This window comes from Ranitomeya variabilis, chromosome 2 (assembly GCF_051348905.1).
Source record: "Ranitomeya variabilis isolate aRanVar5 chromosome 2, aRanVar5.hap1, whole genome shotgun sequence".
NCBI classification, from domain to species: domain Eukaryota; kingdom Metazoa; phylum Chordata; class Amphibia; order Anura; family Dendrobatidae; genus Ranitomeya; species Ranitomeya variabilis.
Window position 1 is genome coordinate 593,763,722 of NC_135233.1, and position 16,631 is coordinate 593,780,352.

Sequence of the window (16,631 nt, forward strand, 5' to 3'; positions counted from 1 at the left end):
GCTAACGATGTTAACCCTTTGACAATTCTACTTGTGTGGGGCGATTCCTTGCGGGCAGTGGGGTCCATTGCCTTCTATAGGACTATATGGCGGTAATATGGCTTCCGTATGAACGAGCAGCATGGAGTGATAGGGCGGCTGGGAAAACTTATTGCACAAGCAAATCCTTTTCACACGCCATTAAACGCCCTGCGCCTGTTGCCAGCCCTCACTGCGAGCTCCTGGGTTAAGTTATCTGCGGGAGAGGCCCCGACAGGAAGCAGACACATGCCTTCCATTATATTCATTAATGGGCCGGGACAATAAATCCCACAGGGCCGCCGCAAAGCGCCAGATTACGGGGAGGCGCACAATGACATGCGGAAGAACAGGACACCGGGGAGAGAGAAGGGGGTCCATGTGTGCGCACCCCAAGAAGCCATATCCTTCCACAGGGGACAGGAATACTTCACAGATGCCTCAGAGCAGGAATCCGAACGCAGCCCACATCACAGGCACAGACAATGAGAATCAAAGGCAACAGATTTCTGAGACGGCAACCCACCGATGTCCTGTGCAACATCTGGGCCCACAGCACAGAGGGATTCAGCACGGAGCGCCGAGTCAACAAGTTCACGGTTTTTGAGGACATTTTACTTCTCTAAAGCAGAACCCCCGACCGCCTGCGTCATCAGGTGACGGCCCGTGGGGGTCCCATCGATCCTTTGGGTGGGTTATAAGGTGTTGGAAGTTATCCCCTATCTAAAGGATCGGATCGGCGGTGGGACGCGGGAGAGAAGTTGCACAGAAGAAGGAATTGACCTTTGGGTTTTGCCGAGGACTCACCGTCAGGATCCAGTTGATGTGAGGGACTCGTTCATGTAGGGACAGGCTGAACATGAGCAGCAGCACGCCGGTCACCACAAAGGCGCTGCAGCTGACAAACTCGAAGAAATACAAGCCTTCGCACGGCGAGCACTCCATGATCGTCTCAATGCAGATGAAAGCAAGGAGAGCCAGGACCTAGGGCGGCAAAAAAACAGAGGAGGCAAATTAGTGTGGTCACCATCCCTAGAACCAGTCAATAAAATGTCATATGTCTGAGATTACGTGGACCACCTCCACGTATCAGAAAAATAAAATATGGATGCAACAGTAGAAACCATCCACCTTTGCGCTGGCTATAAATAATAGATAGCGAGACTTTCCCCATCACAAAGCATTAAAGGGTCTCCGATGACGGAAGCGAGAAGTTAATATCTCCCCTTATGGAGTGTCAGAAAGGATTAAATCCACAGACTCCCCACCCACCATCCACCAACGAGCCCGCTAAACAGGGAGCAGCATGAAATCAGGCGTAAAGTACAGCGAAACGCTGTCCGGGTGACTGAGGAGGCGAAACATGGGAATTAGAGGAGCGAACTACAACTCCCAGCATGCAAGATTGTAACAATTTTCCTCTTCTGAATACATGATCAGCTCCGTCCCCGGTACCTCCAGCCTTGCAGGGCCACGAGCACCACCAGGGAGCCGTTCTCAAGGAAACCAATGTGAAGAATCTGGGAACATAATTACGGGTTTCCTTCCTCCTCGGATAATTAATAGACCACACGCTGCAGACCTCAGCGGCTCTCAGAGAACATTTCTAACCCGTCTTCTCTGATGCAGGGACCCAACGTCCTTCCCTTCCTCCAGTAGGGACCTCTGATCCACACTGACAAATGCCATTTATTTTTCCAAGTAGGGATCAATGCATAAGTATCATGCATATTCATTTCTTAATAGGGGTATTCCCAAAAGGGATCTTTTTGGATTCTGGGAATTCCTCCTTAATATAAAATGGTTTACAGAGCTCCAAATCCCCTGCACTGGATTAACAAACAACATTCTGGCTGCCACCACTAGAGGGAGCTTTACTATGGAGAGCAATGTATACGGCAAGCAGTGAGCTCCCTCTAGTGGTGGCCGCAAGAAGCCAAAATGTCACTTCTGATTGGAATCAGATTTTTCAAAAGATAAAATATTCTCCATAGGAAGAAGATACAAGAAATAGACAGGTCAGATTTTTATTTTTTTTCAGTAAATATATTTATTGAAATTTTAAACAGGAAAAACAATAAAAAGAATCATTACAATGTCCAGAGCTATACATTACGCCTCTGAGAACGCAGCACAAGTGTAGTTGAACAAGGACTCTGGCACATAAAGGGTACATGCTTCTTATCTTGAGAATCACCTCGGGACATGGATTCTTTTTTTTTTTTTTTGTCAGGTCTGCTCACTCTACACATAGGGCTACCACCATGTCCTAACAAGAGCATCCTATCATCTGCAGCTTAGATACATCCCGTGACAGGCATCTAACCAGCGATGTATCCCAGTATGATGCAGATATTGATTGTACTTTTGCCTTTAACGCGATTCACAGCACGTCGTCTTTTTTAGACTTAGAAGGTTAAATAAGGAGTCTCACTCGATGCCAATATAAACTCATCTGGGGAGCTGGAATACAGGGGTTCTACTTCCCGAGAAGCTATGTCTCCAAGATATACAAAGGATTCATACATAATGAGTCCCTAGACTCGGAGCATTTTCTTAATAAAGGATCACAGGATAGAAAATTAGGATACATGGAAATGACTATTGCAGAGCTGCAATACCAGATATGGACTAGATTGGTGCTGTTTCAAGGGAAAAACATGTTATGCAGCTCCTTTAAGAGCTCTAAGAGACACCTTTTTGTAAGTAGATAAACTATCAATTCCCAGCCAACTAGTCCTGACAACCACATTGCAGAACGGTCAGAAGCAAGTCACAGCTTTGGGTTTTTAGTGGTGGTCACGCATTGCATGCATTAACGAGCCTGCCAACACAACTAAGGACATTAACCGATCCACAGGCTTCCCTCTACACAACGTGTATGCAGCAGAGCCTCTGCATCCCCTATGCAACGTGTACGCACCAGAGCCTCAGCGTACCCTATGTGCTGTGTATACTGCAGTCTCAGCATACCCTATGTGCTGTATATACAGCAGTCTCAGCGTACCCTATGTGCTGTATATACAGCAGTCTCAGCGTACCTTATGTGCTGTGTATACAGCAGTCTCAGCGTACCCTATGTGCTGTGTATACAGCAGTCTCAGTGTACCCTATGTGCTGTGTAAACAGCAGTCTCAGAGTACCCTATGTGCTGTGTATACAGCAGTCTCGGCGTACCCTATGTGCTGTATATACAAGTCTCAGCGTACCCTATGTGCGGTGTATACAGCAGTCTCAGCGTACCCTATGTGCTGTATATACAGCAGTCTCAGCGTACCCTATGTGCTGTATATACAGCAGTCTCAGCGTACCCTATGTGCTGTATATACAGCCGTCTCAGCATACCCTATGTGCTGTGTATACAGCAATCTCAGTGAGACATTTTATTACTTGGATTTGTATATTTTCTATATTTGCAATTACAAACCTGGGACTTTGTCAACGATTTAATAAAAGACTCTCCAAGAGGGCTGCTGCATAATTAGGATCATTAAGTGTGGTGGTGGATTTCACAAAAATAACACATGAATCTTTTTTTATGTATTTAATGCTGTGGCCCTTAGCCCCCTTTAAAATTGGGTGATGGATGAAGCTTTGTCCAATAGGTAACAAGACAGATTTCTCCCTTGTGGAGGAGAGCTCATTTGCATAGCATTTTTCCACAAGCCGTGAGATTCCTTACATCAGCTGCCACTCTCCTCCAAGGGTTGTCCCGTGGGGTCTCGCAGCACCTTCCCAGACACAAGACATAACACACTGGGCTAAACCTGTCAGGTGGACATCGGAGACAAGAATCCCCCATTAGTGATCAGGTGATCGCCAGCAGCTCCACATTTGGGGGTCTCAGGGGGTTAAGCCACATTTACAGCTGCTCCCCATCTGGATCCAGCCAGGTTCTCAGAGGGGACAGGGACTTTACTCCCAACCCATGAAGTAATCTTTTGATTCCCACCACCATCATGGCCGTCCAGCGCCCGGACGATGTGGACTATCTGCGGCCCCTGCCCAGGACACAGAGACTGAATTCGGCCCAAGTTTGTTGTGTTGCTTCTGGAAACCAGGGAGCGAGCTCCACATTCCTCCGTCTGGGCCGCTCTTCCCCTCATTAGACCGCAAGCCATTTATTTCTGGAACAGAGGTTTTCCTCCTCCAGCTGCTGCGGAATTAAAGGGCAGACATGTCTATAGCTTAATGCGCAGACAGCGACTTCCCGTCATGGGGGTCAGTGACAGTGGCCGGGTGACCGTCACCCCCAAAACTTCGATTCACCAGCTGTTGTGAAACTACAACTCCCAGCATGTCCTCACACATAGGCAATGTATGGCTCAGTCCTTTCCACCTCAGTTTAGAAATTGAAATCAATGAACAGGTTGGTTAGATGTGTTGGGCAGCTATGTCTGTTTTTCCTGACCTTCCCGTAGGTGCCGGGAGTCATATAGATGAATTACCCAGAGGTTAGCACTCAGGCAGCATGATGGCGCAGTTGTTAGCACTGCTGCTGTCCTGTGTTCAACTCTGACTGAGGACAATGAGATTCCTCCTCTCAGGTGTATTTAAGGGTATGTGTCCACTTTCAGGAAACGCCGCGTTTTTGACGCAGCGTCCAGATGTTACAGCATAGTGGAGGGGATTTAATGATATCCCGTCTCCACTGTGCTTTAAAAAACACATGTGTTTTTCCCACAAAAACACATGCGCGGTGCGTTTTTACAGAACGCAGCATGTTGCTACAATGAGCAAAACACGCAGGCACACCGCAGGTGACCTGCCAGTGACCTCAGGTGCAGTTTTGGTCAGGATTTTACCTGCATAAAATCCTGACCAAAGCCTGAAGCAAACCTGACCGTGGACACAGAAATTGTAGTCAGTGACTGTAATGGTACCTGCTCTAGTTTTTCCTGACCATCCCATAAATGCTGAGAGTCCTATTGATGATCTGGCCAGAAATAAACTCTCAGGCAGCACAGTGGTTCAGTGGTTAGATCAATTACCTGGCAATGCTTGGGTCCTTAGTTCAATTGTAAGAAAAATAAGTCCCGGCACTCAAAAAGTGGTACTATTTAGACAAAAGTATCTTTATTGAAGCAACACGTTCCAAAATTATGCTGTAACGTTTCGGTCTTTACATTGACCTTCGTCAGACAGGGAACTTTTTGAGTGCCGGGACTTATTTTTCTTGCATTTATAAGGGAGTGGTGACCCTTGTCTTAGTTCAATTGTGACTGAGGTCTGAGTAATTCTACCTCTCAGTTGTACTTTAGAAATTACAAATGGACCTGCTCTAGTTTTTCCTGATCTTCCTATAGGTGCTGGTAGTAATATCAATCACTTTGCCAACGGTTATTATCCGAGTAGCACGGTAGCCCAGTGGAGAGTACTGATGCTCTGCAGCATTGGAGTCCACGGTTCTAATCCCACCATGGATGACATCTGCAAGGAGTTTGTATGTTCTCCCTGTGCTCAGGTGGGTGGCCACCCATGCTCTAATGACATACAGGTAGGGGCCAGTGATGGACGTGCTGTGGTGTTACCTGGGTCTACAGCTCCTATCCTGTGTTTCTGAGGATTGGAGGAACATCAGAATTTATTGAAATGATATAGAGAGAATGGGGAAAATTTTTCCCAAGTCCAAAAATGTCCTTTTCACAGCTTGTGCTGAGCTGCTTATATACAAATCAATTTGTTGCTAATTGTGTCAGAACATTGATCCAATCAGGATAATCGCCCAAAGGGGGGGGGGGGGGGGGACAGGCAGGCAGCCCTCCTGGATGCTGCACAGAGGACACATCATCAGCCACAGCACTTCCATCACTGGCCCTTACATGTATGTCTTTTGAGAATGGGTGGCAGACAATCTGAGCACAGGGAAAACATACAGACTCCTTGCAGATGTCATCCATGGTGGGATCAGAACCCTGGACTCACATGCTGCAAAGCACCAGTCCTTTCCACTGGGCTACCATGCTGCTTGGAAAATAACCTTTGACAAAGTTCATTGATATTACTAGCAGCACCAGAAAGATCAGGAAAACTAGAGCAGGTGCATTTGCATTTTCCCATGGTGGGGTTTGAACCTTGGACTCCAATGCTGCAAACAACCAGTCCTTTCCATTGAGCTACCATGCTGCTTGGTAGATAACCTTTGGTAAAGTCATTGATCTTACCACCAGCACCAATGGGAAGATCAGGAAAAACTAGAGCAGGTCCATTTGCAATTTTTTAAGTACATCTGAGAGGTAGAATCACTCAGACCTCAGTCAGAATTGAACTTAGCACACAAGCATTGAAAGGTAATGGAGCTAACCACTGTGCTGCTAGAGACTAACCTGATGGCTAGGTCATCAATATGTCTATCAGTTTCCACCGACAGGTCATGAAAACTAGAGCAGGTGCATTTGCAATTTCTAAAGCACAACTGAGAGGTAGAATTACTCAGGCCATAGCCAGAACTGAACTAAGGTCCCAAGCATTGAAAGGTAATTGAGCTAACCACTGAGCCACCACAGAATTACCTGATCGCTAGGTCATCAATATGCCTATCAGTACCCACCGACAGGTCATGAAAAGGAAGAGCAGGTTCCCTCATAGTCACTGATTTCATTTTCTGAGATGTGTCTGAGGAGGATTCTCATTTTTCTTGGTCAGAGCTGAACCAATGAAAACAGCAACAGCAAAAAGAAAGTAACAGTGTTACCATGCTGCCCCATGGGTGCTTAACCACCAGCAACAGCAGGCTGTGCACTGATCTATGAGATGGGAACAAAAGGCTTGTAGTCTCTGTGTTCTCAGACAAGAGACCGGCGAGGGCGGCCATTCACTCTGGGACATTTCTGACATGTCAAAGTACTAGAAAACATCACCTAATAATCTCCATGACACGGTCTCCAGAGCTCGGTGCACAAGTGTACTAGATCCATCCATTCTTGAATGGAGCAGAGATGCGCGGGCTTATCCTCCACTGCATTCATTGTCTATGGGACTGTATGGACAATGAATGGAGCAGAGTATGAGCAGCTCAACTTCCAAAGAAATACTGATAGGATGTGATTCCTGACTGGGCAATAATGTCTGCAAAGTGAGACCGTTCTTATGAAGCATAATAAATAAGCATATTGATTGTACAGCACATTACAGACATCACTGCACCCATCAGGGGTCATATCTCCTACAGGTCTGTCTTCAGAACATGGGAGGAAACCCACACAGTCACACAAAATCAGAGCTGTGGAGTCGGTAAGCCAAACCTCCGACCCCTCAGTTTCCACGACACCGACTCCCTCATACGTGGCTCATGTTTAAGTGATAAATTTACTGTGGTAAAATGGTAACATCAGGCTTTTAATCATTATTATGATACAATAATCAAGCCACTTAGATAGAACATAAATATATTTATTGGAAAACAACTTTAGAACAAAAAACTTTTGCATATTTACAATTTATTATACACTATACAGTAAGTGGAAAAAAACAGACGTACTGAATGACATTTGTGCAGTCTATGAATTTGTTCTGAGAAATAGTATCGCCTCCATCAGATCCTCCTTCATAGATGATCTCACATCTGCCCTAAATATTTTAAGGCTAGAGAACAACCTCTCTACAGTAACTTGGGTTGGTGGCAAAGCGGTAACCACATGGGCAACATCTCTAACAATTTCAGGGTGTAAAGGAATTGCCTTGTGCACAGTCAGTTTTGATGAACGATTGAACTCTTCTACTTCTTTGAGAGAAAGTGAAAAATTTTGCTGAAATATGGTCAATCTGTTTTCTATGGGAGTGGAATCTTTTTCCCTGTGGCAATGCTTTGCCTGCTCCATGTCATCCAAATACTTGTCAAAATCAAACTCCTCATCTGGATGAAGGAACGGCAGCAGCAGCAGCACTGGCAGGACCAGAGCCCTCTTGCTCTTGGCCGTCCTGTAGCCCACTCATCCTAACTGCTACCTCAATCACAGCTTCTTTTCCTTTAGTAAGCTGTTAATCATCCAGCAATATACGATGACTCGGGTCCACATAAACAGCTGCCAGAAGAATTTTATTTTCTAATAGCAGTGTCTCCGTTTCATTGTAGCAGGAATGCCATCTGCGATTAAACCTCCTCTTTGGGACAGGCAAAACAACAAGTTCTTCCACTCCTTAATAAAAATGCCAGGAGTTAAATCCTCAGCTTGTAACTTTTTAGTCACTGTAAATGGGTGATGAAGTAATTCCTTCAATTCAGCCACCTGTGTCCATTGACCTTCATGTAGTGTTACCTGAGGCTTGGCCATATCTACAAGGAACAGTTTCAGCTCAAGCAATCGCTCAATCATTAAATAGGTGCTGCCCCACTGAGTGGCTTAATCCACAATTGCCCCTTTTCCATAACGTCTCTTCAAGATAGAATCAATTTTAGGGGATCTGGCAGCAATAGCCAATTTCCTCACTTTGCTAATCAGAGTTCCAGCATGTCCCTCTTGCAGACTATTTCTTATTGCCAGCTGCAGCGTGTGCACAACACAGCGCATATGAAGAATAGGAAAGAGGTGTGAAGCAGCTTCAGCAAGATCATCTCCATCAGTCGTGTTCATGCCCAGCAGTGCCAGCAAAAGCAAAGAGAAACTGGTATAAATGTATGAGGGAGAAAGAGGGACGAAATGGGCCCCGAGAGACAACAGTCAGGTCCTCTACAGCTGCACTGTGCTCCGTAAGATGGATGGATGATAGATGATGTAGATGGGTGATGGAAGCATTATGGACAGATAGGATTGAAGCAGAGATTATATAAGAAATTGTTATAGTAGATAATTTTCTGGACTCCAGAACAGTATAGATCTCGACCTCGTATAAATATCACACCTCAAAAAAAATTAATTACATTTACATTGTTGATAATTGTTATCCTTGTGCAAAGAGGAGATGATCACATCATCTGCATGACCAGCTCCAGGATGAGCATAAACTACGGAGAAGAAAAATCAGAAGATTCACCATGCTTAAACCAGTATGGGGAGATACAAACAACGAGATACAATGTAGCTTCATTCTTCACTCAGGGTTATTGTCACTAATGGATGATGAGAAATAGATGAACATCCAGCCAGAAAGAGAAGAACCCCAAATTTCAGTGTCATTATCATACATCCCAATAATCAGTGTGTAATTATTCTGTTCCGTAATTGTCAGCATCATTACTCCCTATTCAAGGTATCAGTGTCATTACCCTGTACCCGAAGTGTTAGTGTCATTAGGCTGTTACCCAAGTGTCATTATGTACTGTTTGGAGGAGGGAAAATGAAACATACACTGAAAGGAACACCCTGCCTACAGTGAAGCATGGTGGGGGGCTTGGAGAGGTCTACAGTGAAGCATAGTGAGAGCTTATTCATTCTTACAGTGATGCATGGTGGTGGCTTGGTGATGCTTATAGTGTAGCACAGTGGCAGTTGCCAGGTAATGCATTGGCTGTTGCCAGCTAGTACAGTGGCTCAGTGGTTATCACTGAAGTGATTGATTCAACTCTGACCAACAATAATGAGATTCCACCTCTCAGGTACACTTCAGAAATTAAAATCAATTAACTGATTTCATGCCTTGGGCATCTAGCTTTCTCTTTCATGATCCTGGCATTGCTGCTGGTAGTCATATTAATAACCTACCTATAAATTATCACTGTTTAACAGTGAAGATAGATTTATTCATGAACAAAGATAATGCAGCTTACAACTGGTATTTATTACAGCTCGGGATCTCAGCATCTCATCTGCCAGCTTGTAAAGTGAAAGCAGAATGTGCTCCAGCTACACACAGTGTGAACAGTGAGTGGGAACGTCCTGGTACTCTTTTTTTTTTCTAAGACAATATATTTTTGATAATATAACACTATTGTTGGAGACAGAGACTCATGCACCAATAAACAGTAGTACATAGTAGTTGTAATATATACAATAATAAACATTATTCCGACAGGTTAGCATTGTAGGTTTCCATTGCTCGGGTTATTGCTTCAAATCTAACCAAGGACAATCATTTGACTCCAGGACAACCCCATCACCAGCAACGGCTCAGAGCCTTCTTTTAAGTTAAGTGACCCCCCACACATTTTGCATTGCTGACAGGTCAGACTTCTGGAAGCCCCCCGATCGCGGCTTTTCCGAGCGCAATCCCTGATACGATGAGGAATTTGCTTTGATCATAATCCATGATTGTTAGATTTTTCTTTTTTTGTAGCCAGGGAACGAGTTAATCTACGGCGCGTTCATCATCAGACCTCGCAGGAATGGACCATGTGCTCAGATTGTGACCTTTCAGAAGGGCAAAGCGTTCACAAGCCGAAATCCAAATACCAGTGAGCACCAGAATCGGCGCAGAACCCCATGAGAAGTGGCGAAAACTGAATTCACCATATAACCAAGGTTGTACGCTCACCCATAACGTCCAGAGGATCTGCAGGCCCAGCAGAAGCCATTAGTGGTCCATCCTGCCAGTGTTTGCCCATTCAGGATTGTGTCCTTTAGACTCAAAGAAGAAGTCACAGTGCTTGTACGATCCCTCACTGCAGCTCTTCCCTCCCTCTCACACATAGACTGCAGCTTCATCTCCCTCCTCCCTCGCCTCAAGTACTGAATCACACACGGACTATTGAATGATAACTACAGGTTCGGCCATCATTAGTCTAATGGATGTCTGCACAACAAGCAGCCAGTGGAGAATCTGGAGACGCCTGTTCTCATCTTCCTATATTCAACGGCACTTGGGTCCTTTCAGACAAGAATACAGTTGAACACTTCGGCACCAAGACTGGGGCAGAGCAGCGCTCATCAGCCCCCTCCCCAATATAGCCGCATGATGAGGTCATCACACTGTGACCTCATCACATTGATGCCGTAGCAAGCGCCGCAGAGGTGGCAAGAAGACGGCGGGAAACAGGAAGCGGTCCATATAGGAGCCGAAGACTAAGTATCCTATTATCGTTGGGAGTTGGCATTACTATAAGGGCACAGTATGCAGAGGAGCAGTGAGTTGGGGTATATTATGGAGAAGGGCAGTGCATGTGTTGGGGGTATATTATGGAGATGGGCGGTGTGGGAAATTGTAGAAAGGTGCAGTGCGTGTGGGTGGTATATTAAGGAGAGGGGCAGTGCGTGGGGGTGGTATGTTATGGAGAGGGGCAGTGCGTGGGGGTGGTATATTATGGAGAGGGGCAGTGCGTGTGGGTGGTATATTATGGAGAGGGGCAGTGTGTGGGGGTTGGTATATTAAGGAGAGGGGCAGTGCGTGGGGGTGGTATGTTATGGAGAGGGGCAGTGCGTGTGGGTGGTATATTATGGAGAGGGGCAGTGTGTGTGGGTGGTATATTATGGAGAGGGGCAGTGTGTGTGGGTGGTATATTATGGAGAGGGGCAGTGCGTGGGGGTGGTATATTATGGAGAGGGGCAGTGCGTGGGGGTGGTATATTATGGAGAGGGGCAGTGCGTGGGGGTGGTATATTATGGAGAAGAGCAATGTGTGTGGGTGGTATATTAACCCCTTCACCCCCGGAGCTTTTTCCGTTTTCGTTTTTCGCTCCCCTCTTTCCCAGAGCCATAACTTTTTTATTTTTCCGTCAATATGGCCATGTGAGAGCTTATTTTTTGCGGGACAAGATGTACTTTTGAACGATACCATTGGTTTTACCATGCTGTGTAACAGAAAACGGGAAAACAATTCCAAGTGTGATGAAATTGCAAAAAAAGTGCAATCTCACACTTGTTTTTTGTTTGGCTTTTTTGCTAGGTTCACCAAATGCTAAAACTAACATGCCACTATGATTCTCCAGGTCATTACGAGTTCATAGACACCTAACATGTCTAGGTTATTTTTTATCTGAGTGGTGGAAAAAAATTCCCAAGTTTGCAAAAAAAAAAAAAAAATTGCGCGATTTTCCGATACCCGTAGCGTCTCCAATTTTCGTGATCTGGGGTCAGGTGAGGGCTTATTTTTTGCGTGCCGAGCTGGCGTTTTTAATTATAACATTTTGGTGTAGATAAGTTCTTTTGATCGCCCGTTATTGCATTTTAATGCAATGTCGCGGCGACCAAAAAAAAAAGTAATTTTGGAGTTTTGATTTTTTTTCTCGCTACGCCATTTGGCGGTCAGGTTAATCCTTTGTTTTTAATGATAGATCGGGCGATTCTGAACGCGGCGATACCAAATATGTGTATGTTTGATTTTTTTTTTTATTGTTTTATTTTGATTGGGGCGAAAGGGGGTGATTTAAACTTTTATATATTTTTTATTTTTTTTATATTTTTAAACACTTTTTTTATTTTTTTTATTTTGGCATGCTTCAATAGCCTCCATAGGAGGCTAGAAGCATGCACAACTCGATCGGCTCTGCTACATAGAGGTGAAGTACAGATCACCTCTATGTAGCAGAAATCCAGGTGTACTTTGAGCGCCGACCACAGGGTGGCGCTCAAAGCAATCGGCCATCAACAACCATAGAGGTCTCAAGGAGACCTCTGGTTGTTATGGCAATGCACCGCTGACCCCCGATCATGTGACGGGGGTCAGCAGTGCGAGCAACTCCGGCCACGCGGCCGATAGCGCTAGTTAAATGCCGCTGTCAGCGCTTGACGGCAGCATTTAACTAGTTAATGGGCGCGGGCGGATCGCGATTCCGCTCGCGCTCATTGCGCGCACATGTCAGCTGTACAAAACAGCTGACATGTCGCGGCTTTGAGGTGGGCTCACCGCCAGAGCCCACCTCAAAGCAGGGGATCTGCCAGCTGACGTACTATTCCGTCAGCTGGCAGAAAGGGGTTAAGGAGAGGGGCAGTGCGTGGGGGTGGTATATTATGGAGAGGGGCAGTGCGTGGGAGTGGTATATTATGGAGAGGGGCAGTGTGTGGGGGTGGTATATTATGGAGAGGGGCAGTGTGTGGGGGTGGTATATTAAGGAGAGTGGCACTGCGTGGGGGTGGTATATTATAGAGAAGAGCAATGTGTGGGGGTGGTATATTATGGAGAGGGGCAGTGCGTGGGGGTGGTATATTATGGAGAGGGGCAGTGCGTGGGGGGTATATTATAGAGAGGGGCAGTGCGTGGGGGTGGTATATTAAGGAGAGGGACAGTGCGTGGGGTGGTATATTATAGAGAAGGGCAATGTGTGTGGGTGGTATATTATGGAGAGGGGCAGTGTGTGGGTGGTACAGTTATATGAAAAAGTTTGGGCACCCCTATTAATCTTAAGCTTAATGTTTTATAAAAATTGTTTTTTTTGCAGCAGCTATTTCAGTTTCATATATCTAATAACTGTTGGACACAGTAATGTTTCTGCCTTGAAATGAGGTTTATTGTACTAACAGAAAATGTGCAATCTGCATTCAAACAAAATTTGACAGGTGCATAAGTATGGGCACCCTTATCATTTTCTTGTTTTAAATACTCCTACCTACTTTTTACTGACTTACTAAAGCACTTTTTTTGGTTTTGTAACCTCATTGAGCTTTGAACTTCATAGCCAGGTGTATGCAATCATGAGAAAAGCTACTTAAAGTGGCCACTTGCAAGTTGTTCTCCTGTTTGAATCTCCTCTGAAGAGTGGCATCATGGGCTCCTCAAAACAACTGTCAAATGATCTGAAAACAAAGATTATTCAACATAGTTGTTCAGGGGAAGGATACAAAAAGCTGTCTAAGAGATTTAACCTGTCAATTTCCACTGTGAGGAACATAGTAAGGAAATGGAAGAACACAGGTACAGTTCTTGTTAAGGCCAGAAGTGGCAGGCCAAGAAAAACATCAGAAAGGCAGAGAAGAAGAATGGTGAGATCAGTCAAGGACAATCCTCAGACCACCTCCAGAGAGCTGCAGCATCAACTTGCTACAGATGGTGACACTGTGCATCGGTCAACTATACAACGCACTTTGCACAAGGAGAAGCTGTATGGGAGAGTGATGCGAAAGAAGCCGTTTCTGCAAGCACGCCACAAACAGAGTCGGCTGAGGTATGCAAAAGCACATTTGGAGAAGCCAATTTCTTTTTGGAAGAAGGTCCTGTGGACTGATGAAACCAAGATTGAGTTGTTTGGTCATACAAAAAGGCGTTATGCATGGCGGCCAAAAAAACACAGCATTCCAAGAAAAACACTTGCTACCCACAGTAAAATTTGGCGGAGATTCCATCATGCTTTTGGGCTGTGTGGCCAATGCCGGCACCGGGAATCATGTTAAAGTTGAGGGACGCATGGATTCCTCTCAGTATCAGCAGATTCTTGACAATAATGTTCATGAATCAGTGACAAAGTTGAAGTTACGCAGGGGATGGATCTTTCAGCAAGACAATGATCCAAAACACCGCTCCAAATCTACTCAGGCATTCATGCAGAGGAACAATTACACTGTTCTGGAATGGCCATCCCAGTCCCCAGAACTGAATATCATTGAACATCTGTGGGATCATTTGAAGAGGGCTGTCCATGCTCGGCGACCATCAAACTTAACTGAACTGGAATTGTTTTGTAAAGAGGAATGGTCAAAAATACCTTCATCCAGGATCCAGAAACTCATTAAAAGCTACAGGAAGCGACTAGAGGCTGTTATTTTTATAAAAGGAGGATTTACTAAATATTAATGTCACTTTTCTGGTGAGGAGCCCATACTTATGCACCTGTCAAATTTTGTTTGAATGCAGATTGCACATTTTCTGTTAGTACAATAAACCTCATTTCAAGGCAGAAACATTACTGTGTCCAACAGTTATTAGATATATGAAACTGAAATAACTGTTGCAAAAAAAAACAATTTTTATAAAACATTAAGCTTAAGATAATAGGGGTGCCCAAACTTTTTAATATAACTGTATATTATGGAGAGGGACACTGCATGTGGGGGATATTATGGAGAGGGGCAGTGTGTGTGGAGGGGATATTATGGAAAGAGGCAGCGTGGGGTGGTATATTATGGAGAGGGGCAGTGCGTGGGGGTGGTATATTATGGAGAGGGGCAGTGTGTGGGGGTGGTATATTATGGAGAGGGGCAGTGTGTGGGGGTGGTATATTATGGAGAGGGGCAGTGCGTGGGGGTGGTATATTATGGAGAGGGACAGTGCGTGGGGTGGTATATTATAGAGAAGGGCAATGTGTGTGGGTGGTATATTATGGAGAGGGGCAGTGTGTGGGTGGTATATTATGGAGAGGGACACTGCATGTGGGGGATATTATGGAGAGGGGCAGTGTGTGTGGAGGGGATATTATGGAAAGAGGCAGTGCGTGGGGGTGGTATATTATGGAGAGGGGCAGTGCGTGGGGGTGGTATATTATGGAGAGAGGCAGTGCGTGGGGGTGGTATATTATGGAGAGAGGCAGTGCGTGGGGGTGGTATATTATGGAGGGGCAGTGCGTGGGAGTGGTATATTAAGGAGAGGGACAGAGCGTGGGATGGTATACTATAGAGAAGGGCAATGTGTGTGGGTGGTAAATTATGGAGAGGGGCAGTGCGTGTGGGGGATATATTATGGAAAGAGGCAGCGTGGGGTGGTATATTATGGAGAGGGGCAGTGTGTGTGGGGGATATTATGGAGGGGCAGTGTGTGGGGGTGGATATTATGGAAAGAGGCAGCGTGGGTGTTGGATATTATGGAAAGGGTCAGTCTGACGGGAACATTTTGTGAGGGACACACAGTGAGGGGAAATTATTTAGGGGCACAGTATGTAAGATATTTTTATTCATTGGTCAGCATAATGATACTTTTATTTTTAAGTGCACCACGTCGGGAAATGCTGCTGAAGGCCGGAGAAGAGGGAAATCTGGAGAGACGAGCAGTGGGCATGAACGCTCATCATGGTGATTGTACTATGACAAAAGGGTTGGAGACAAAAGGGATGGGAACGACATCAGAAAACATGTCACCTATAAAAGGTACGAGGATGTAAATGTTTGTGATACTGACTACTGGGGTTCCAGAATGGTCCGTAGTCTGTTGAGAACTAGTGTGGAGATAAGGGGGAAAGTGGGTGCCCCAGTCCGCTAGCCAAAACCGCATGGACCAGGGATCATCCCACCGAAAGCCCGCTCTCCTTTCCCCATGGGAGTAATACTACTCAGACAACACAGGGTGAGGGTTAAACAGAGTGGCAATACTTTATTGAGCCACAAAACAGGCAAATAACACATGGAACAGTCCCAGCAAAATACCCAAGATGGTGCAAATTACAGAATCTCACCCTTCAGCTGAGTCGCCGGGATAAGAGCAACTGTGACTTCAGAGCTTCCAGGGCCGACTACCCCCACCTGTTGCATGCACACAGAGAGGAGGTAATGACAAGCTTAGGAAGATGACAGTCCATTGAAGAACAAGACCAGGTGACCGGAGGGTCACAACCTGGCATCTCCAAACATCTCCATGGAGCCAGGTGACCGGTGGGTCCCATTTCTGGCTTTCACAAATGTATGCATGGGTTCAGTAATGGTCAATGGAACAGATCTGTATTCTTTCATCTGGGCCATGGTCCCCTAAAATGGCATCCTGTAGAATGTCAAATCTATGTCCCTAGTAATGGAGCCATGATCTGGCAGCTATCCCGTAGAATAAGGATCCCCAACTTGTGGCTCGTTGTCCCATGAATTGTGGCTCATGGCTGTCTGTCA

The 16,631-nt window shown here is 45.5% G+C and overlaps 1 protein-coding gene across 1 annotated transcript in view; it reads right to left on the reverse strand.

The window, feature by feature from the left end:
* Nucleotides 1-16,631, reverse strand: part of CMTM4 (CKLF like MARVEL transmembrane domain containing 4) — a 44,375-nt gene that overhangs the window by 11,574 nt on the left and 16,170 nt on the right. Inside the window, exon 2 of the mRNA XM_077288400.1 lies at nucleotides 826-1,002. Within this exon, the coding sequence (XP_077144515.1) occupies nucleotides 826-1,002 (177 nt within the window). The remainder of the gene's footprint in view (nucleotides 1-825; nucleotides 1,003-16,631) is intronic.